General features: G+C 44.5%; 1 protein-coding gene across 1 annotated transcript in view; it reads left to right on the top strand.

The window, feature by feature from the left end:
- Positions 1-496: 496 nt before the first annotated feature.
- Positions 497-24,563, top strand: part of PPP2R2B (protein phosphatase 2 regulatory subunit Bbeta) — a 155,364-nt gene continuing 131,297 nt past the window's right edge. The window contains exon 1 of the mRNA XM_039484930.1: positions 497-1,305. Within this exon, the coding sequence (XP_039340864.1) occupies positions 1,236-1,305 (70 nt within the window). The 5' untranslated portion in view covers positions 497-1,235. The remainder of the gene's footprint in view (positions 1,306-24,563) is intronic.

The raw sequence follows: 24,563 nt of genomic DNA, 5'->3' as shown, positions 1-24,563 counted from the left end.
AAAACCCTTACTGCCACTGAAGTCAGTGAAAGACAGGGTTGGTGTTTTTTCCTACCCCAACCCTAACTGATGCCTGGGATAGAGCTCCTAGCCCTCTGCTCCATCAGCCCTGGCCTAAAACAGTAAACGCGGCCCATGCGCCAAAAGCTGGCGCCTTTACAACGCATTGGCGCCCAGGCCGACCCAAACCCACTGCTTCAGCGGCTGAGCAGTGTGAGCGCAACAGGATCCATTTCGCAGCCTTCCTCGTCGGCCTCTCCTAGCCGGCTGATCAAAGGGTGCAGCGCGTCCTGCCTGGCCTGGGGCAGAGGGCAGAAAGCAGCTACCCCTTGGGAGGCGCCGGGTCAGCCACTCCCCGGGTGCCTCTGCTCCACTGCAGCAGAAAGGTGCGCGGCCCTGGCCGCCGCTGCCGCCGGGGGAGAGTCCCCAGGCTGCCGACGCGGTTGGACGGAGCCGAGCTGTATGGGAGGAGCTTGGGCTTTAATGCACCATAAGGCTCCAGCAGCCGCCGCCGCTGCACGAGCGTCTCTTCAGCCGCCTCCTGCAGCGGCCCCTCTCCTTGAGCCCGCGGCTGCGAGCGGGGCGAAGCCCGCGGTGCCTGCCGACCCCGCCGCCAGCCTTGTCCCGCTAGGGAAACACCCAGCAGGGCCGCAGCTCTGCAAGGTTCCCCCCTCCCCCCAAAATAACCCCCCCCCCCGGAGCCGCGAGCTTTGCAGAAGCGGACACCATTTTGTGGCTAGCGGCTTCCTGACTGGGCGAGCCGAGGACTGCTGCATACGGAAGGGCTCTCGCCCGGCGCCAGGGGAACCTGTTGGGCACCGCCACAGGAGCGCTCGCAGCCCAGCCCAGCTGCGGCACTTTGCACTGGAACGGGGGCTTGCGGCAGCCTCGCTGCAATTCGCCCGGCTGCAGCAGTAGCAGCAGCAGCCGCCGTCCCTGAGAGGAGGAGGGAATTTGGACCTGGTGCTGCAACAGCAACCGCCCCCCGGGGTGGTGTAGGAGCCCGGGGTTTGCACCGTGTGCATCGCCGTCTCTGGGCGGAGAACGAGATCTGGACCTTTGCTGCAGCAGGAGGAGGTGAAAGCTGGGGTGGTCCCCCCCCCGCGGTAGGATAGGACCATGCTGCGCTCGATGCAACTCCCCTGCCCTCCTCTCCGCTGAGCCTGGCCGTGTTGGGGCGAGGATGGATACTTGCCTGCTTGTTCTCACTTCTCACGAAAGTAAGCCTGCTGTAAATGGAGGAGGACATTGATACCCGCAAGATAAACAACAGTTTCCTGCGCGACCACAGCTATGCAACAGAAGGTAATTGCATGCCGAGGAGCCCACCGCGCGGAGAGCCGCATTCCGCTGGGGCCGGGTGGGGGGATGCCTTGGCGGGGCTCAACTTAGACCCAGGGCAGCTCCCCGGCAGCGGATCGGCCTCTGTATCTGAAAAGCTCGGCCCCGGGGGAGGGCACGGGTGTAACCGAGCCCGTCGCCATGGCACGGAAAGGGCTGGAGGGTGTCGCGGGAATGGCAGGGGATTGCCACCGTGGGAGTGAGGAGGGCTCGGGCATGGAGCAGCAGGTGGATCCGGACAGCACCTCCCTTCGGGAAAGGCCGGGGGGGGGCTGTGGGGGTGCGGGCAGGGCCGAAGCTGTGCCCTACCCTCCCCCGAGACACGCACCGGGATTCGGCTCGGCTCACATCTTTCTGTGTCAGCCTCGCCTGCCCGCTCCCAGATGTCACCAGTCTCCCGCGAACCCTTCTTTGCTTTCATGGTGCCACGTTACAAAACGAAATTTAACTCCTGGCTGCCACAGGGCAGGGCTTCAGTTCCTGCCCGTTCGTTCCTCGCCAGGGTTATGTCCCGCATCCAGAGGACAGGAAAAAGCCCCGAGCAACCGAAGCTCCCAAAAAACTGCTGATGTGTGATGAATAAATCGTGTCAAACGGAAGGGCTGACAGCAGCCAGCCAGGTTCCGACACACGCGTTCAGAATGCAATGGGTGTCCATTTAGTTATTATTAATTCTGCAGCAGTGGTTTCTGCTGAATCAACAGTGAGCGGAAGTGGAGTGGGTTTAAAGTGTTCAACCAGCTGGGTTTTGGCTTGAAGGGAAACAGAAGGAAGAGGTGCCTGCTTTATTCTCTGTCCTTCAGTTAACCCATTAAAGAGGCGAGGCAGGGCTGGGCCTGGTAGATTTTCACTATTAAGGGTGCAGTTCTACCTCCCACTGAAAGCAATGGGAGGTTTGGATGTGGAAGGAATGCAGGATTGGACCCCCGCTTTGCAGAGGACTAATGATAGAAACATCTCTGCAATACTGGGATGAATCTAGTTGAAATCAGTGGTATTTCTCCAGGTCGATGCTGGTATAGCTGAGATTAAAATCCTGCCCACTGCTCCTGCAGTTGGGTGAGAATGAACTAATTACATATTTGTAGCAAATGGCCTTATTGGTATCATGCTGTCTTAATAGTTTTTTAGCCCTTTTCACCTTCAGAGTATTTGGAAAACATTAGAAGTCTCAACACAGGCATGCAAGGCAAATAAGAACTAGCATCCTTATTTTTACAGATGGGGAAACTGAGGCAAAGAGAAATTGATTTGCCCACTGTTGTAAAAGGAGTCACTGCCACAGCTGGGTTAGATCTCAGAACTTCCTATCTCCTGACATGTTACACAGATCCCTAGACCAGCCCTCTCACTGAGAAACAATATCTGTTTAGTTTTAAATTTGGAAATTTGTATTAATTTGCCCTTTCACTTATTTCCTCTCTGTTTTTTGGGAGGCAATATGGCCTGAAGGCTGTGGAATTGCAAGTGTGTGGATGGGTGTGGAATTGCAAGTCAGATAATTCCAAGATCTAATCCTAACTGCCATTGGATGACATTGGCAAGTCACTGCAGCCTTGTGCCTGTTTTCCCATCTGTCAAATGGGGATAATGCATAACTCTATTTTGCAGGGGTGTTGTGGAAGTTAATTAACACTTTGCCTGTTAAAAGAGGTATTTAAACACAAAGTATTTTTATTTACTCCTGTGATAAATGGAAAGATTTGTGGAATATCAAATAGACATTGAATTACAATTTGAGAACATGGTACATTATATTCCGACAATATCACTGGCATCTTTAAAGAGTCTGAGCGTGTTTTTTTTTTTTTATTTTAAATTCTGGGAAATACAATATATAATGTGAATGAACATATTTTATTGGGGTTATAATTATTTGTTCCTCTAGAGACTTATTTCCTGAAAGGTTTCCACGTGAAGAAGTATAATTTGACTAGCGTATTGCAAAAAGGTGAATTCGCTGTATGTACTGTTTTTGGCAGAATTACACACAGTACCTCACCCCCCAGCTAAGCATTTCAGGTTTGGCCACTGGTGCATTTGAATGTGGCTTTCCTATTCTGGTGTGGTGGGGGTGGGAGATCACATGGCCTTGTAAAGTTAGAGTAACAGAATGCAAGATGTAATACGCATTTCACACTGCATTCTGCCGCGAAGAGGCAGCCTCCACCCAGTGGGTAATGCCCAGGAAGGATGGATAGGAGAAGGACTTACTTGCCTCTGTTAGTATTTCTGATTCCTGATAACCTGCAATCTCAAAATCTCTTGCTTCCCAGACAAAATTGCTTGTCCAGACAAAATGCAGCTATTGTTCAAAAAGAAAAATGAATCCTCTGAAACTTCACAGGGAATCCCTTAAACAAATAATCCCTTCAACCAGGAGTCCAGATTAGGCTCTTTACTGCTTCATTCTCCTGAAATGTGACACTGATAGGACATACACAGAGAAAATCAAATGTATGACAGGAGAATGAGATTTTTTTTATTTTGATGTGCCATTAGATGGGAAAATAAATTGTTCAAAAGCCTGGGACACCTAGTGATCCATAGATTAAAACACTGATCATGTACAAGGTAGCACTGCTTGTGGGCAGTTGAAATGTACCTGGTCAGTCAAAGGGGTACAGCCTGGACATGGATGGCAGAGGCTAAAACATCCAGAAAGGTAATTTGGTGAGGATTTGTGGGAGGCACGCTAATAGTCCTTTCTTGATGTAAGAGGAGAGTGGCGGTGCAAATGTCACCCTCTAGGGGGCAGCTGCTACATTTGACACATTAAGTGCCATTTGACTTCCATATGATTACCTGCTTGGAACTCAGGATGAGTGGAAGGATGACTGGCTGAGTTGAACCTGCAGTGATTTAAACTCCTAATACTAAGAAGTCTGGGTATTTCAAACCTGATGCTTATACTTTAAAGCTATTCCTTCCAGCTGTTGCATGGCAAATTTCCCCCAAGTTGTGCCCCAGAATTCCAGGAAGAACAGCTTAATGCAACAAACTAGAGAACAATAGTGCCTCCTCTCCTTAAAAATGAAACTGAGGAACCTTAATTATACCCCTGTTCATCTAATAGGTAACATACCAGGTCAGAATAAAATGTCTGTTTCTGGACTTTAAGAAGTAGATGAAAATATTTCATAGCTGAATATCACCTGGGAGTCTCTTTTGGACCTATCATGCTTTGATGGACTTCTGATTCCTCTTGAAATATTTCTATTAGAAAGAGGCTCAGTGCGCTGTGAAATACTATAGCTGGTTAGTGCGTGGTATAAGTAGAAAAAAATCATAGGAAGTTGTTTTATTTTTCCCCTATCCCCAAAGTAGCATATGTCTAAAAAGATTTGATTGATAACATTTCTTCTAGTAAAAATCTTTACAATGCCTCTGCAGTATGTGAAGACTTGCTTTTGAAATGAGGTTGCCTGCAGTGTGTTTAACTGAAGAAGTAAATGGGGTTATGTAATTTGGGTTAGTGAAGTGGTGTTGCTACTTAAATCGGTTTGATATTTTTATGCAAATGTAGGATAAGTATGGTATTTCAAATGCATTCACTTGAATGCCTTATCTTTGAGCAATGCTCAGACCTACCAGTAATAGAGGGAAAAAATCAGTGCTATTAAAACTCAGCTTTACAGTTGCCACGAATTATCGAGCTATTCAATATAATAAACAGAATCGGTATAAAATTACTGGCAAGTGTTAATCATGAAATTCACCAGAGTTATAAGACAATGATGAAAAACCTCCTCCAATGGAGAGGGTTAAGCAGGTGTTTCCTTCACATTGCAAATGCCAAATATAGTGCAGTAGAATCTGTTTTGTATTATGTTTAAAATTGTAAACACTCCGCAGTCAGGAAATGAGAGGGCGAAAATTCCCCTAATATTCTTTAACTTGCCTGCATTGCACATATGGGATCCATGTTTGTGACTTGTCTGAGAATTGCTGCTATGTCAGATGTGGAATAATCACTAGGCAGTGCTCCACCCAGATTTCCGATGATCTTGCACTTGTGATAATGCAAAGCTGTGTAGAGCTACTGGGGAGTTGTCCAGGAGCCATAGGCTGGCACTTTTACTATCAAGAAGCATATGAATGTGGATTAAGGCTAATTGAAACCTGGCTCCACAAAGAGTTTACCCATTGAAATCTTTTAGGTTCCACCTAAAAGACTCTTCCTCTGACCACTCTTAGAAGCGCTCTTCAGACTCCCCAACCCAGGTTCCTCTTTTTCCAGAACCTTCTTAGTCATTCATAGCCCCCTTCTTCCTCTGCAGTCTTACTTCTCTGAGCCCCACCGTTTCCTCCACATTTACTGAATGAGGATCTTTCCTCTTTTGCCCAGGGGCCAGCAAAGAGGTCTCAGTAGTAAAAGCCTGGCTGCCAAATTGGGTGACGCATGTCAGTCACGTGCAGGCTGACTGCTACGCTTCCTTGCTCACAACCTCCCGTTTCCTCAGCCCACCTGGACCATGAGACTTGTGCTGTAATGGACTTGACCTGGGCAGGGGGAAGAGTCACCTCAGATGTCTTATTTTGGAAGTACTAGCAGTCCTTGCAGTGACTGGATCCTCCCCGGAGGCTGCTGGGAATGGGAATGTAATGTAGCTATTGTGATTTGGGGTCAGGAGGGAGCCAGGTTGTCTGAGAAGCCTGCAATGAGGAGAGAATCATTGGAGGGAAAAACTGTTGGGGTGGGTGAGGATGCCTGAAGAAGGAAATGAGGACAGAGCAGCAGAGGGCTTAATTACACATGCTCGCTCAATGCACTGGAATGGCTTCTTATAAAAGCAAGGTCTGAGGTTTTGGATCCGTGACTGAAGGGTTAAATGACATGACTAACCCCATGCTATTGGCAATCTTGCTTGGATTACTGCTGTTCATTACTTGTACAAAAGACTTGGTAAGGACGGCTAGTGGGCCAGGAACATCAAATGCAAGACTCACTTTTGCAGTTGGGGGGCCAAATTCTAAAATCCTTCTCCCCCTGACTTCTATGAGAGATCTCTCTCAGAGTTAAGATAAAATGAGCAAGGACCTGAGACTATGACCCTTTTGGTTTTGAAACAGATGTGGACTGAATATTGGACGTATGATGGTAGCAACCAGGAAGACAGCTGCACATCTCTGTCAGAACTCATGATCATATCTGCATCTGAATGCCAGGAAATCCCATCTCTTTTATTTATTTATTTTTTAAACAGCTGGAAACAGTTTCTTTTTCCCTTTGCTTGCTCTCCAGGTTTTGCATTTCAAATCAGACTCTTTCAATTCCTGCCAACATGATAGCACCTGCAGTGGTCACCTGGTCATGAGGTGGGTCAAAAGGTACTCCTGTAGGGAGTCGAGATACCACTGAAGTAATTTAGACTCAGATCCTCAAAGATACTTAGGCTTCCAAATTCCACTGCAATCCGTGGAAGTCCCTTTGAGGATCTGGACCTTAGAGACTAGCTCTTTTCTTGGGAAGGGAACCACACAGTGAGTCTATCAATAAGCAAATAAGGACTTTACTGAAACAATCACTAGGTGGCTCCCTGACAGGAAGCTAGTCTGCATATTTTTTAAAAGGCTCAGAACACACTAAGTGTAGGATCCTCCCAGGCATTAATTCTATATGCCCTAGGAATCAAGCAGAAATGCAAGTGTGCTTCATTTGTAGTCCTCACACACAGAAAGTGATCGGAATACAAAAAGCTACATGAAATCTTCCCCTTGTTTTCTCTCCCTCCTCCCTCCATTCTCCCACTACTTGGCATATTGACTGTCTGATGTATGGAACATTTTTTTTGGTGGATGGAACTAGAATCATGTCCTGGTTTCTCTTGCATTTACACTGGTGAAAATCAGGAGTAACTCCATTTGACTTCAGTGGAGGTACAGTGATGTGAGAGGAAACTCAGGCCGCTGGGTATCTAGGATTCCGGGGGGAAATTACTCTGGGGCTATCTAATCCATCCCCATGGCTAGAGGAGGTTTGTTTCTGACATCCACCTTTTCCATTGCTTCGCTGAATGCCCCAGTGCAATGTCCCTGTGCAAGATTTTTCCATGATTGAATAGATCTTACTGTTAAGAAATCAGCCTGCATTTTCCTTTTCTTAATTTAATTCAGTTTCGTGTAGTTGTCAGGGGCAGCTCCAGGCACCAGCGCACCAAGCACGTGCCTGGGGTGACAAGCCGTGGGGGGGCAGCGTGCCAGTCGCCGTGAGGGCGGCAGTCAGGCTGCCTTTGGTGGCATGCCTGCGGGAGGTCCACCGGTCCCGCGGCTTCGGTGGCAGTTCAGCGGGAGGTATACCGAAGGTGTGGGACCGGTGGACCTCCTGCAAGTATGCCGCCAAATCCGCGTTACCAGCTGACCTCCCGCAGGTGCGCTGCCGAAAGCCGCCTGACTGCCATGCTTGGGGCGGCAAAATACATAGAACCACCCCTGGTAGCTGTAGCCACCTTTCCAACTCTAAATCAGCTTTGCCCTCCTTTCTGTCTGCACTATTACCATGGACCAGTCATATCTGCACTGTGTTCTGGTTTTGAAGAAGTAGCTTTTAGAACATGTAATCCCCTCCACTCCACCCTGCAAAATGAAGACTAGTCCAACAAAAAACATGTACTTAGAAGCCATCTCACCAGTACCTGACAAGGCCGTAAGATATCTTGGAGTTGTCAGATGCATAAATCGCCTGTCATTGCAAAGGGCAGGTTTAGTTTATTTTCTTCTGGGGTGGGGGAATCCACAAGCTTTCATTGCAATTAAAGACAGAAAATTTCTGTTGCTAATTTCCTCATATAACTGGATCCGAGATCATTGGAGGAAGGCAGGGGGAAGCCTACGGGCAATTGCCCAGCAACCACATTGGTCTTTGATTCATTTGTGTTGTATCTAATGCTGCTGGCAGGCATTCCAGGACATTCTGCAGAGTGCAAATTAATGCATTTTCCCTACACTGACAGAATTTTTAAAAAGATTAGTCTGCTTACTGGGGCTGGTTTTTGCTGTGCTGGGAACCTAAAAGCTTTTTACTTTGTGTCAACTTGATAAGAGCTCTTTGTGGCCATGACAGCAACTTAAAAAAATCTATCTACAGTTGCCTTCTTAGAAGCATGAAATAGCAGCTCTCTCTCCCTCCTTCCCCCCCCCTTTTCTCCTGCACTGCATTAAAGGTGAGTGCTGTTCAATATCTCTTCACATGGAAAGATCCATATTATTGTTCGATGGGGCAGGTAATTAACCTGGGAACCTCATTAAAGTTGTTATAACCTATAGATATTTTTAAATATGAAACCTAACCCTTTCCTCTACCTGCATTGGGGTTTTTTTTGGGGGTTTTTTTTTTAAGCTCCTCTCTTTCTCCCCTGACCTTCTCCACTCTTACTGGGTCGGAGGGAGTCCTGATCTGGACTCTTTGTCTAATCTACGGATCACTGAAAGTGAGATCCTTAGAATTCAGCCATTTGTGTTGTATTGCGTCAAAGCTGACCGGGAGTTACTTTAATCTGTGGATTAATAACAGAATAGACCTACTTGGGGACACCGTAAACCGTGGATTACTGACGTGGTTGGGGGCAGTTAATCATGCGAATTGTGACCTATCCCAGAGAGCCACTCTGGTCATGACAGGTTTCAGAGTAGCAGCCGTGTTAGTCTGTATCCGCAAAAAAAACAGGAGTACTTGTGGCACCTTAAAGACTAACAAATTTATTTTATCATGAGCTTTCGTGAGCTGCAGCTCACTTCTTCTCTGGTCATGGTGATAGAGCATCTGCTGCACTCATCTTCCCCGTGTGCAGAGGAAGGGGGTAAGTTGGATTCTTTTCCCCCCACACACTCTGTACAAGGACTAGGACAGATACAGTCCATGGGATTGAGCAATAGCCCAGGGACTGTTCCCTCTGTGCCTCCAAGGAGCTTTGCACCACTCTTAGCATGAGCCAGTAGCTAAATATCACAGTCTAGCCCTAAAGATCCAATCCAGCCCCCCATTACAATCAATGAAAAGACTCTGTATCCCATAATGAGACTCCTGAATTTTTGTATCGCTGTAGGGTAATATAAGTGAGAATCATAGAAAATCAAGGGAAACCGTATTTTTCCCTGCTGTCAGAGGATCTCGGAGCACTTTACAAATGATCATGAATTAGGCCTCAGACTACTGCTGTTGGATAGGGCGTAGATACTGTTTGTTTTATAGATGATGATCCAAGACACAAGTGAAATGACACTGAAAGTGCTTGGGGATATGACATCAGATCATCTGACTTCCATTTGCTTTGGACGCAAGACCATCCTTTTCTACAGAGCCAGCATCTTGACCCTTTTCTTTGGTGTACTCACTCCTGTCATTCTAAATCCATTGGAGTGTAAAAAGAAAGCCAGATCCTCAGATAATGCCTTTTGTATAGCAAGCTTTATATGAGAGAGAGGTTTTCTTTTTTTTTTTTTATGACCATATCCTTGAGATCCAATCAGGTTTATACTGGGAACACCAGCTGGCATCTTCATCACAAGGGTGGCCTGTTGGTAAGAACATAAGAATGGCCGTACCAGGTCAGACCAAAGGTCCATCTAGCCCAGTATCTGTCTACTGACAGTGGCCAATGCCAGGTGCCCCAGAGGGAGTGAACCTAACAGGCAATGATCAAGTGAAGACAGTTAGAAGACTGAAAAATAATGCAAGGAGTTTTGGACCATTTGGCACAATCACTTGGTCCTATTTCCTTCTATGAGTGGTGGGTGTGATTACACATGCAAGCAGGGCTTTGGAGCTGTGCTCCGGCTCCGCTCCAGGCAAAAACTTGGAGCTCTACTGCTCTGGAGCTGCTGCACGCTCCAGCTCCGGGCTCCGCTTCAAAACCCTGCATGCAAGGCTAAATTCTCTCCAAGGTTTATACCAGTGTAGACCCTGATAGAGAGCTCTGATAGAAGAACTTCTGAGCATCCAGGTTGCAGTGATGGAAAGCAGCATTCACAGCCTTACTTAAAGGGAGAAGCGGGTCTGTAAGGGGTCAACACAACTCCAACAATGCCTGAAAAGGGGACTCTGCCAACACTACCAGTGGATGGTGGATGAAACTTAATTGGCTGTGTTGATGCAGGAGGTTAGACTAAAGGATCATGAACTGTCCCTTGGGCTTGAAAATCTAGGAATTCAAGTGGCTCTGCACCCCTCCCAACGGGACCCTGATCGAGCTCTGCAGAGTGGCATGGAAGATGTCTTTAGAAACTAGAAACGTAGAGCGGAGATGTTGGTGTCACAGGATGCTGATTAGGTTGTTTAAAAATAAAAACATTTTTTCCTCCTGGTCTTGGTTGTGTGACTGCTGTGAAAGGGCTTATGCCAGCATACTGAGTAGGTACAAAACTCCCAGCTGTGTTCAGGGCTTAGGCACAGCATGGGCATCGCCACCATTAAGTGCATGGGCCAGTGCAGAACCTCAGAGATTGTTTGAGGCTCACAGCAACGCGTGTGGCTGCAAGATTTTGAACTGTAGAAGGTAGCCGAGTCTGTCTGTTACTGATGACGTGAGGGATTTAAGTGCCTTGTGACTTCTTCTGGGTTTTAGTGATATCTGTGGCTACGTCTACACTACATATCCTATGTGCCACAGTGAAAAGCAAGCTGCATCCATGCTGCAGTGCGTAGCCACATGTGTCGGGGGAGGCAGCTGGGAAAGGCTTCAGTGCATCCCTGCTGCATGTACTAGTGGGGTTTCTGTATATCGTTGGGTATAGCCTGTGAGAGAGTGCTCCAATGGAAACGTCATAATCCCTCCCCAGGAGTGAATCCTTCTTGCAGCACAACAAGGGTAAATTTAGCCCTTTAAGAGCCAAATCCAGTCTGCCTCTGAATTCAATGATTTTATTCCAGCAATGGATTTGGTGGGCCAAATCCATTTGGGTCAACATTAAAGCTGTGTGGAGTGAAGTAATTTTGATCCCCATGGGTTCATATGAACAATGTCTGAGTTTGGGATGTCTGGGCTCTCATTGACTTTAGTGGGAGCTGTTTATGATCAGTACATCCTGACAGGGCCCTTGCTGGGATGATTTAGTGGGTATTGGTCCTGATTTGAGCAGGGGATTGGACTAGACGACCTCCTGAGGTCTCTTCCAACCCTAGTATTCTACAATTCTAAGTTCAAGTGACTTTCAGGATCTCAAAGCAAAACACAGTAGTAAATGCTGAGTGTTGCTTGGGTTTTTGTTTTTCTTCTCTTAGAACCATAGATTTTATTTGTATCTAAAACAAACCAACGATCAGCTCAAATCTACTGGAAAATGGGCACCAGCTCACTCAAAAGTTTCATCACGAGCATTAGAAAATGGTTCTGTGAATCTGGGCTAAATTCCAAGTCACTAACAGAAACCCAAAAGCCAGAGAAATTCATGAGATTTTTGGTGTTTCCTTAGGATTGATTCTGAATGTGTGAAACAATGTCATCTTCTCTAATAAAGATATAATAGGCCCATTAGGGTCAATATCTCCATTTGAAATAGTTGTTCATGTGGGTTTTTGCTCATCGTATTGTGAGCTTGATTTCTGGAGAGGAAACATTTTGAAGAAGCTGTAATTCCTGTGATTGAAAGGGTTTGTTTTCTTGGAGCAGCTGCAGTCGTGCAAGGAATGGGAAAGGCCAGTGCAGATGCACAGTGAAAAGCATCCTGTTGACTTGGTTTTAAATAGTTCTTGAAATGTAGTAATTTGTTTCTAGAGATCTTGCACAGTGCAAGCGTGGAAATAACCAATTTAAGTTTGGGGTCGGGAGATGGATGACAACAGCTTCCCTCCCTTCTGACCTGCCAAGGATCTCGAAGCACATTATTATTCTTGTTTGTTACAGCAGAGAGTAAGGACCAACCGAGATTGGTGCCCGGTTGTGGTAGGCGCTGTACAAACACAGGGTAGTAGACAGTCCTTGCTCTGAAGAGCTTACAACTAAGTAGAACAAGATCGACACAAGCAGAGTGAACAATGTGATGGTGGCAAATGTTATGTTAGTTCTATAACTTTTATCTATATAAGCTTATTTAACATTTGTGTGTGTGTGTATATCTATCTATCTAGAGAGAGATCTAGATCTCTCATATTAGTATTTATACAGGCATTATATGCTTCCCCTTCTCCCTGTTGAGGAGATATCACACTTCAGCTAGCAGGCTAAGTGCTAAAGGGCAGCTCATGGTGTGTTGTTGTTTTTTCATTTTATTTTATTTTATTTATTTATTAATGTGTTTTAATGTTAGTTTGATGCTGGTGGAAAGATGTTGGCCTGACCGTTCTGGAGATGGAGTCTTCTCTTTATTCCCAGAACAACTCTTCGACTCCCCTACATAACATGTAATTAGCACTGTCATTGGAGTGTCAGCATTACTAGCTGCGAGCATTCAGAACTGTCAGGCCCCCAAATAATGAGGCTGACTAAAATCGCGTTGGGTTTTTTGTTTTGTTTGTTTGTTTTGTTTTTTAAGTGTGTTGGGTTCTTTTTCTATGCCTTCTAGTTTTTCGAGCCTTTGGAGTTCCCAGGCTTTTCACTGCTACCACAAAGACTAGAAATTGACTGTGTTTTGGGGGGCAGATTTACAAATGCATTTAGGTAACTAACGATATAGATAGGCACCTAATGGATTTTACAAAAGTACCTAAGCAGGTAAAACACCTAACTCCCATTGAAAGTTGTGGGGAATGGGGCATACAACTACCTTTTGTAAATCAAGCCTCTTTCTGTAATGAAACCTGAGAATTTCATGGAATCATGAGTCAGGAAGGTGGGGCTTTAAGAAAAGCAGCAGTTATTGCAAGACGTGCAATAAAATCATGAGCTCAACACCTGAAAGAGACCCATGACCTTCCTGGCTATTGTCCTGTCATATTAATCTATGTTGCAAAGAATTCATATTCAGTGTTTTAATTTTTTTTTAACCTGTTTCTCCACTTATTGATCTGCAGTAAGTGTGCTGTTATCTAACATACTGTGGACACTACTTTACTAATGCTGTGCTAAAGCAGATGTTTTGGGTAGAAAACTAACCGAAAACGAAATCCCAATAACAACATCTCCCAGGTTTCACTTTACGGTATTTGGCTTGATTTCCCCCTCACCCTGCTGCGCAGTCATAAAACAAGTATTATCTAAGTCTTCTAAATAGGCGAACAAATTACTGTGACTTTCCTATGTTTGAATTCATCCCAATCTGTATTCTGTGAATAACAATAACGTTAATGGAGAGATAAAGACTTATCTCCCTTGTGTCTATTTTGTCATCAGAATAACAACTTTAAATGTTAAAAGCTCATAGATTTATACATGCCCAGCCTGTTCAGTAAAAAAGAAAATAAATCAAGTACCGTAGGGAACTTTATATTTTATCGCTGCTATATTGTCTCTAAGATGGGTGAGTGTTAACCCCATAATGACGTCTTCAAGTGGAATTTTAAATAATCTTGTGGACTCATGTGAATGTTCCCAGTATGCTGTGACTTTGAAACTCATTTTAATGCAGGAATATTGAAGTGACACCCGTTTGTCCAGTAGACCAACAGTAACAAAAAAACAAAGAAGTTAGAGAGATGATCCCTGGCGTTTGCACAAACTAAAAAACCTGGTCAGGAAAAGTGTGGGAATCTTAAAAAGGTAATCGTTTTATCTGTGTCCTCAGAGAATCCAATCGTGCATGTGGCTTATAATTATGGATTTTTGCTGTTGGTGCTGAGTTTTTTGAAGGCCATTTTAGAAATGGAGGAAGATATGTTACCCATCTCTTTCAAACATTGTCTTATATTCATAGAATATCAGGGTTGGAAGGGACCTCAGGAGATCATCTAGTCCAACCCTCTGCTTGAAGCAAGACCAATCCCCAGACTTATTTTTTGTAAACCCCAGTTCCCTAAATGGCCCCCTCAAGGATTGAACTCGCAACCCTGGGTTTAGCAGGCCAATGCTCAAACCACTGAGCGATCCCTCTTGACGTTTTCATAGTTAATATAAAGAACTCCTGTACTTTTTTTTATATATAAGCAATGTCAGTGGACCCTATTAGAGTGCAGCTAGCTGCATAAATATTTAATGTATGACACAAGCAAGAGTGGTTTCATAGTCTCGTCACTTTGAGCAAAATTCTGCTTTCAGATCACAGTGGATCTTGATTGTGATATTCTGACCTTTCTACACACGACTTATTTTTAAAAAATGAAGTAATGAAACACAATGGTAGCATAGTTCTCGACCCACATTTCCTACCAGAAGACCCCATCCTGCAAGGCTGTGAATGTCCTCAACTTCAGCTGTATTATCATTTTTAGTACTAAGTGTACCATTAGAGTTAATAGGAGCTTGTGACGCTTCGCACCTTGCAAAATTGGACAGTAGTATTGTATCATGCCTTTGATTTTTAAAGTAGAATGCATTGAAATCAGTGATAAAACCTGCCTCAGAAGCGATGGCATGATGTAACTCTTGGTAACAGTGCACTAAACTTTAGACAATCTCTGTATACCTTCCTCTCAATTTGGATGTGTCATTCCACAGTTTGAGGTGAATAACAGGAAATTTAAATGTCAAAGCTGCCACCCTGAAGTGAATAGTGGAGTTTGCATAGTTATACTTATGAGGCATGACTGAGTTTTTCACCTTGCCTTGGTTTTGCAAGAGCTCTGTTAATGAAGTATTCTGGTGCGTTCTCTCTCTTTCCCCATCCCCTGTATCTAATGAACAGATGAGTTTGACCAAATACTAGCTGGGTACTAACAGCGTTTCAGTAGCAAACAACTGAAGAGCAGCATATCAATAGACATGATAAATTGTTCCAACTGAAGGTCTAGATAAATACTACTGAGAAAAAGGGGGAAAGGTCAGACCATGAAAGAGACGGTCCTCATACCTTGCGTTGTTTATGCAGAATAATGATGAATCTGTCTGAACACAGTGCTCAGAATGATAGGCGCCAGATGCAGTTTCCAATGTCTTGAGGAAGCAATAACTTGTTAACACCTGGCACCCAACCATTAAACTCACTCAAACACAGTGCAGAACACTAACTGCTTGTACTTGAGTTTTGATGACATAGCTGGTGAATAAACCTGTTTGCAAGAATAGACAGTGCGCATCTTTAAGCCTGCCATTTTAGTACCTGAGCATAGAGATGTCTACAGCCAGCCACCATGCTGTGACTGAATACCCTGCGGATGGATAACTTCAGGTTTCTGGGCTGTCAGTCCAGTATCTTTCCCAAGCATTAAACTGATTTAAAATGAACAGGGAAAACCTTTTGAACTCTGCTTTTTATGTACTTTGGGACCATAACTCAGCAGCTGTGTTGTAGGACTCTACAATCATACACCTTGACCTACCTTAAAATCAGATGCATGATGGGGCCTATAGTCACTATCTGAATATAAGTAACAATTCTCTTGTTTTATGTTTAGTCACTAGGTCAGGCACATATGCACTACTGTTGCATTTGCATTAGACGTGTCTGAGATGCTTATTTTGAAGGCACTCTGAGAGACCCAACCCCTCCTTTACCACATTTCCACATCTTTGCGGGTTCTCCACCTGCTTTCCAGGGTCTTAGGGAATGCACCGAGACACTGTTCTGTGCCAAAGCTCTAGTCTGGCAATTACGCTGCTTTAAGAACTGTACATTACTGTTGAGAAACAACCAAGCATTCAGGTGCTACTTGAATCTTCCTCATGTGTCTCTGACTCCCTTGTGCCTGGGCTGGAGGATTTCTCTTCCCTCATTTAATCTTAAAATAAGCGCTCAAATACATCCTTTAAATGCAGTTTGTTGTGCTGCAGCCTTAACGAGCTGTTTGAATATTGTGATGCAAGCTTTGTGCTGGGAACCACTTTGAAGTAAAAGACACTTAGAATGGCTGGATGTTTGTATAAGGCAAACGAGCTTTAAGGTTGGTAACCCTAGAGAATTCATATGATGTTGCTTGAAAGGACGTGGGTAATGCTGTAGGAAGTATTACTGCGCTTTAAAGTGAATTCTGACCTCAGTGGGGTTGTCAGGCAGGGTCTACATCGGTGTAGAATTTTGGCCTAAAGATTTTGTGTAGTCACTTTGGCAGAAATGAAAGAAAACAAACGGAAAAATAGCATGAATAGTAGCAATAATATGGGGGAAAATCTGACATGAAGTTCCCTGGCAGATTTCTGAGCTACCAGGCAAGAGAGCTTCTGTTTGATTCTCAGCCTCGGCTTCTATCAAATTATTGGGTTGACAGCTACTGGGTGTGCTAGAACACTGCATGCTTGATGCTAGCAGTGGTGAATGTATTGTAGGAATGGGGAGAATCTCTCTCATGACGTCGTGCTGGATTATCAAGAACCTACGTTTATTCAATGAAATAAAAAGGACCATCAGTGGATCTGGAAGGCTACTAATCTAATAACAAGAAATACTTTTCTACACAATGTAATGTTACCCTGTGGAACTCATTGCCACATGGTATCAGTGAGTTCAAAAAGGATTTGAATATCCACAGTTAGATAGGATTAAAAGAAAATTTTAAAGGGATCAGATATAAACTCTCCATGCATCAGGGCAAATCCCTAACTGTCTGGAGATGGGAAGAAACTTCTCCTATGGGCAGGTTATTCCATAATTGCCAATTTCAGATTTCTTGCCCCTTCCTTTAAGAACCATCTAGTGGAACTGGCCACTGTTGGAGACGCAAGATACTGGACTAGATGGACCATTGGTCTGATCCAGTCTGCCAAGACCTGTGTCAGTGGATAATTGGGATCCTATCCTGTCTTCTGAGTGGAAGGCTGAAGCCAAGATGTGTCTGCAGTGGGTAGTGGAAATGAAAAAGGGACAGAATAAGAGGGGGATTCTAAAAGACTTCCCTGTAAACACCTAAATAAACTTAGCCTATCATGAAGGTGGCAGACAGACCCTTAATTATAACAGCAGGAGTGGTGTGGCTTTATAACCTGTTCCCTACTGTAAATTTCTGGCTAGCAGGAATGGTGCCAGATGTCTGCTTCTGATTGCTTCTGGTCCTGAAGAACAATTCAGGGGTAACTCTCGCAGCTGAAGAATGCAAATAATTGCAGTTATCTAGGGTTCTTTTTCATTTTTTTTGGCAGCAGCCAGAAGCCCACTGAATGGGCCCATCTAAATCTTTGTGACCATCTCCAAAGCAATTATCTGCCCAAAAGTCCATCATAAGACTCTTCTGATGGGATTCCACTGAACGGGAATGTGTTCTCCTCTAACAAATGAATTTTCTGCTCCTTTGGGGAAGGTATCTTTGCTTTCGGCATCAGGTGTAATCCACAGCTGTGGGCATTTCTCAATCCATGCAACCGAGAAAAGATTATTTTAGTCTGTTGAGGAGAAATCAGGCTCAGCATCCAACTGCTAGAAGAGGGTGACTGCGTGAGGTGGTTTGAGGCTGTGGTGGTGGGGGAAATCTCTTTGGATCGGCATTTGTCAGCCTGTCGTTACTGTGTCCCTAATACACATGTCCAGACGGGTGTAGTTCCGTTAAATAGTGCACCCACCACAGTGTCATTGGAGTGAGGTTATATAACACACACAGCCAATACGTCTGCCATTCTGTGTAGTTGCCAATGGTTGCAGTTTGGCTGGGACTGTTACGTGCTTTGGGAATAGGCCCTGGTCAGCACCATGGAGGAGTAGGAGTGGGGGAGGAAAGTGAGAATGTGTTTGTCGGAAGTGCGGGCGGGGGTTGCAATGCTGTTATACAGCATCTTTCCAGCTGCTCAGGCAGCTGTGATCACCTCTGCCACTTCCCTCCCTCCCCCCAGCAGCTTCTGCTCCTGCTGAAGTTGATCCAGTACAGGTGTCTGCACTAGGGTGGGGAATGCACACTCCATGTGGATGAGGAAGAGATTAGGCCTGGAGGCTACTACACAGGACCGTATGCACCACGCCAACAGACATAGAATTCTCCTCCAAGAGCATCACATGAGATGCGTGACGCTTGGCAGAACTATATGGTGAGGTGGGGAGAGAGCTCGGAGGAGGTATGGGCAGAGTGTCTGGGGCTCTGCAAATGATAGTGCCTTGCGCACTTTTCCCCAACTTTTCCCACACACCTTCTGGCCTCAGAGAGGCAGGGCCCAAAGTTTTTTGGCTTAGAATTCCATTCAGAGTGAGGTGCAACTGTGCATTAGTCTCCAAGTAATTGACAGGCTCTCTAGTTGTCGGGTCCTGAGGGAAATCGCATGGCATAGCCTTGAACGCCATACTGGTGTTTGTAGAACGGTGTTACAGGACACGAGGGCTGGCAAACATCCCTGAAACAGAAGGCTTCTGAAGCTAGGGCCATAAGAGAGAATGCAGGAGATGCAAAAGCTGAAAATTGTGCCCGTCTTATAAATACAGAGGCTTTATTTTGCTCACGCTTACCATACCATTGTTGAAAATAAGGAGTAAGTCAATGGAAACGTGTGTGAAATCAGTGTAAGAATTGGTATCCCTAATGCTACCAGATACTGTCCCCTTGGGCATCCACTGCCTTCCGCTACCCCAAGCCTCTGTCTCTGCAGACACATTTTTTGAGCTTGGCAGTTCTGTCAAAGATACCATCCCCACCACTTCAGGAACTGGGCAGCTGGACAGTGCAGAGTCACCACCTACAGCTTAAATAGCCGTCTGTTCCATGTGCAGAACTCCCAGGGGAAGCTCTGTATGAAGAGCAGCTGCAGAATCAGGTCATTAGGTGTAAAAGATAGAATGCTGAATACACTGCAGGAAAATATAGCCAATTGCCTTCCCCAGTGGTATGCCTTTCCCAACTGACTGTCCCAGAGCAGCTAGCCACTGAAATGGGCTATGCATTTTTAATAAATTGTGCTTCCATTGTCTTGATTTTTATGTGGCCATCCTGTGTGGAAATACAAGGTCTGATTCTTCTCACTTGCGCCAGATTTACACTAGAATAACTCCACTGAATGCAGTAGACTTGCTTCTGATTTATATCATTGTAACTAACAGCAGAAATGGGCCTATTGAATATGTAGCACAGGGGTGAAAAAACTGTGTTCTGCATCAATTGTATTCAGGTCAATTAAATAAGACTTTGTTTTCCATGCTCAGTTTTGAAGTAGATTTTGAACAGGAGTCCTATGCAAAAATATATGTACATTTGCACAATTACTGCGGTTTCATTTAGATCATCTTTTGTATACATAAATACCTTGTTTGCACAAGCAGCTGCCATAATTGTGCATGCAAATATAGCCTGTTACATACACATTTGCATCTAAGTTTACTGGCTCAAAGGAAAGTTGCTAACAGGAGAGACTGTGAGCAAATCTTTGTTCCCGTTGCTGAATGGCATGCATGCTATTGCCAACCCGAAGCATTCAAAAATCATGAGATTTACAAAATAATAAATGCTGGCTTCCTTTTATTTGCTTTCTGGAGTTGGTGCATTTAGGCCTCACGTTTGGTGTACCATGAGTTTCTTTCCTTATGAAAGTTGAGATTCTCAGGTAATTTATTTCCAACTGCTGAATCTTTAAGAAAAACAGCAAACATTGCAAGCCTTACAGTAAAGTTGAGAGAGAGTTGGCAGTGCTACCTACATTCAGGCAACATCCTACCCGCCATGGTTTTATGACCTTTCTTGAGCGACACCTGGTGATGTTGCATTTCTCTGGTAGATTTTACATGAGACACATTTTTGTCTTCATTGTGTTTTACCTGCATTGTTAGAAAGGTCCTCTGCTGGCAGGAGAGGTGGAAGGCAAGGTACCCCTCACCCTTATACCACCCACACTCTTCTGCTGGGGTGGCATGGTCTGAGACTCTGCTCCTACTGAGCCAGATCCTAACCTGTGTGAAGACAGGGTGCAGCAGGCTGAAGAGGGATTCCTCAGCCAATCTGAAGACCAGTGGTGACCAGCCCCCTGCTTACCACTCTGATAGAAAGCTTTTATATGTGAAGTCCTCATCCATTCCAGCAGAAGGCCTCATGTGGGTACTTGGGCAAACCAGCAGGGGGCTCTTATGTGGGGAAACCTCCACTGCTACCTCCATCCCAGTAGATCCCTCTAGAATGGGGACAGCAGAGTCCCCACCTCACAAGAGGCTCTACTCTGGGGGTGTGGATTGTCAGGCCTCTTCCTGAGGAGAAAGAACAGGAGTACTTGTGGCACCTTAGAGACTAACAAATTTATTTGAGCATAAGCTTTTGTGGGCTAAAACCCACTTCATTGGATGCATGCAGTGGAAAATACAGTAGGACATGAAAAAATGGGTGTTGCCATACTAATTATAACAAGAGTAATCAGTTGGGCTATTATCAGCAGGAGGGAAAAAAAATGTGTAGTCATCATCAGGATGGCCCATTTCCAACAGTTGACAAGAAGGTATGAGTAACAGTAAGGGAAAAATTAGCATGGGGAAATAGGTTTGCCTTTGTGTAATGACCTATCCACTCCCAGTCTTTATTCAAGCCTAATTTAATGGTGTCAAGTTTGCAAATTAATTCCAATTCTGCAGTTTCTTGTTGGAGTGTTTTTGAAGGGTTTTTTTGTTGGCGTATTGTGACTTTGAGGTCTGTAATCGAGTGACCAGGGAGGTTGAAGTGTTCTGCGACTCATTTTTGAATATTATAATTTTTGACGTCTGATTTGTGTCCATTTATTCTTTTGTGTAGAGACTGTCCGGTTTGGCCAATGTACATGGGAGAAGGGCAGCAATAGCTGCTGGGGTTCTCTATCCTCTTACTTAATTCCCCCACCCCCAAGCCACCCAAAGACAAGTAACGATGCGTACCCCCAGTGGCTTACCTGAGCTCCTGGAAAGGATCTGTGGGGGTATCATATAGCAGGTGATCTGCTCCCATTCTTTCCTGTGGTTGCTTGCTATGATCCCAGAACCAGGGGTCTAGGCATGGACCTTCTGTGTCTAGAGATCAACCCAGTCTGCACTGTAGGTGGTCTCATTATTTTTTCATCCACCAGATCAGATAAGTTGCTTGGGTGTACGCGTTCTGGGGGTGGGGAGGAGGAGAAACCATCTCAACATGTCATTCTAGCTGTAGGTGAGATGTCAAAACTTCATGACACATGCACACTCTGAAGTTAGACACTAGTTTGTCACAACTCATGCAAAGTACAGCTGGAAAATGAAACCTCATTATTACCAGCTGAGCTTGAGTTTCCCTGCAGACTGGGCATTTTGGTTATGGATCCTGTTTTATAGTGCTGCTTGACAACTTGATGTAATGTTTTCATTAAAAGCACTACCAGATACAGCAACTTAATATTACTGATGAGGTGTCTCTGGCTAATGGTTGGTCATTAAGCCTTTCTTAAAAGTGAAAGTAATGTAGAAACATCCCTTTAGTAGTCATTGGGCATAAAAATAAAATCTAAGCTCAGCAATTAGAACAGAGAACTATTTATATTTGCTTAAGATTCTGTTCATTAAGCCTTGCAGAGAGAACCCAGCAGTTAGTTTCTTATGTCAGCTGAAGACAGTGATTTCACTTGAAGGTTTCAAACATGGTTAGAATTTAGCATTTCATGTTTGTGATGGCGTTTCTAGCAAGCAGGAGATACTTTCCTGCTCAGATTCCACACAGGTGTTCAAGGTGAAGTAATGAGGCAGTGATGAGGACTGAAGGCCGAATCAGACACTGCAGAAGGAACCACTGTGTGGAAAATAGCTGCCTGGTATTCAGAAGGGGGAGAGACCTTTGGATAAGACATTGACTGAGTCTAATGGTTTTTTTTTCTTCTTTGTGTGTGTGCGCGCAGGGGTGGGGGGTGTTTAAATCTATTTCAAGTAACTTATTGTTGTAATTTGGATACATTAAGGCTCCATAATAAAAATAATAAGCAATAGCTTTATATAACATTTTTCATCTGTAGATCTTCAAGCACTTTACAAAGAAGATCAGCATCATCATTCCCGTTTTACAGGTGGTGAAACTGGGGCACAGAGTGGGAAGTGATTACCCAGTGGTTCACTGGCAGAGCTGGGAATAGAACCCAGGTCTCTCCAGTCAGTCCTCTATCCACTAGACCACCTCACCTCATCCAAATTAAAATCTTGGCGAGATTCTTACATATTGTTTCTGAACCAACTGAGACTTCCCTCCTTGAGTATAATACAACTATAAGATACACTAACTGGCTCTGCTTATTACCATTTGTGACTGGTGCAGAGAATTATTTAACATGCTGGAATGTCCATGGGGTATGTTGCCAGACAAGCCTTTCTAGAAAACTGCTGAATTTTGACTGTCACAGTTTAATAGCAGTCTGTAGGGCCAAATAGCTGTCACACCGAGGTATAGGGGGAATGCCTTGGCATGTTTGCACTTACAGATGTAATCACCTGTGCAAGGGGCTGGATATGCAACTATCTGATTTGTGCAACAAATATGAGGTTGTGTGTATTCAGTGAGGGCCCTTGCATCTTTACAGGTGTCCCTGTTGTGCTTGTGGCTGAAAACCAGCTTTTCTTTAATTGGAAGCCTGCTGTCCAGATAGAACTGTGGGCTCAATTCACTTCTCGCTTACATGGATTTTTAAAATCGAATTCACTTTTCATCAGTGCCACTGTTTCTCTTATGCATTTTATTTAGCTTAGCTTCCCTGCTTCTTAGACATGACCACAGTGCAGCAAGACTGGATTCTAATCTTAGTTAATTGATGTAAATCCAGAGCAAGTCCAATGAAATCGGTGCAGTTACTTTGAATGTACATTGGTGTTGGGAGAGAAGAATTTGGTCCATCATGTTTGGGCTTCTGACTGCATGTAAGAACTTCTGATTAGTATGTTTGGTGATTAATTAAATGTGATTGTTTTAATTTTGTGTTTTCCTGCTCATAGACTTTAAGGTCAAAAGGGACCATCATGATCATGTAGTCCAGTGGTTTTCAACCTTTTTTTTTCCCCCCATTGGTGAACCCCTAAAAATTTTGAATGGCAGTGCAGACCCCTTTGGAAATCTTAGAAATAGTCTGCAGACCCCTGGGGTCTGCGGACCACAGGTTGAAAACTGCTGATCTAGTCCTACCTCCTGCATGCTGTAGGCCACAGAACCTCACTCACCCACTCCTGTAAGAGACCCCTAACCTCTGGTTGTGTGACTGGAGAGGAGGAGGGGGAGAATGGATCATCATTTTTGGCTGTATGTCACTCTCATGCATTATCTCCATCTGGTTGGCTCCTCCTGCCTTGTGCCCCTCACATGGAAGTAAGTGTGTACCAGCAGCTATTAATAGCTGAATCCTGCAACAGTCTGCTGTCACAGATGGGATTCTGAGCTTCTGAAGCCTAAAACTCATTACAAATAAAGCAATACGTGCTATGGTACTTAATGCAGTTAGGCTTGCTATAAATAACAGAGATTCTCGGGTCTATGTACTGCTCTTGTTGTCTATGTGAGGAATGGCTATTGGTGTCATTAAGCCTTGTGTTTGCAGATCCAGACAAGTCTTAATTTGTCTCCATTTAGATGGTGTTGCATGTAACAATTTCTTAGTATATCTGTCTGCGTAAAAATAGAATGTGGTAAATAAAGCACCTTGGTTCTTTGTTCCCAGCACTGTTTTCCCTTTTAATATGGAGTACAATTCAAGGTCTCAGTCCTGATATTCAAAACCTTCCATTGGTCTCAGCTGAGTCACCTGAGGAAATGCCTCTCCCTCTGTGGTAATTTTCTGCAACAGCTGCATTCCACTGGACCAAAGAAAGTCCTTGTCTGCACTGGGATAATGTGTGAGTTGGTCAAGGTTTAGATTTCATCTTGACTGGCTACCACCTGTTAAAATACAACTTGCTTTGTCTATAGAAGGGTCTTGGAGCATGTTAGTTAAGCATGTCAGATAACTGGAAGACAGAAAGTTCACACCTGTTGTGTGGAACTTGTGCCCACAAGTGATAAAAATGACCATAGATCTCGGAGCTGAAAACCAAATGCAATCCCCATAACTTTGACTCAGTAGTTCTGTGTGTGTGTGTGTGTGTGTGTGTGTGTGTGACTGACTGACACACTCTCTCTCTCTCTCTCTCTCTCTCTCTCTCTCAACTATACCCACTTACATTTACTTGTTAAAATAAGCAAAGCATTCTCCTCTTATCTACTTAAAATTTTGCATTTACCAGTGCAAAAGAGAGAGTGGGAATTAGTGCTGGCCTACACAGGAACACTCCGGAAAGTAAATCACTCTTTTTAGTTAATTCAGATTAAAAGTGGATTAATTAAACTGCATTAAAAC

This window comes from Mauremys reevesii, linkage group 8, assembly GCF_016161935.1.
Source record: "Mauremys reevesii isolate NIE-2019 linkage group 8, ASM1616193v1, whole genome shotgun sequence".
Taxonomy (NCBI): Eukaryota; Metazoa; Chordata; order Testudines; family Geoemydidae; genus Mauremys; species Mauremys reevesii.
This window is presented reverse-complemented; position numbering and strand designations above follow the sequence as displayed.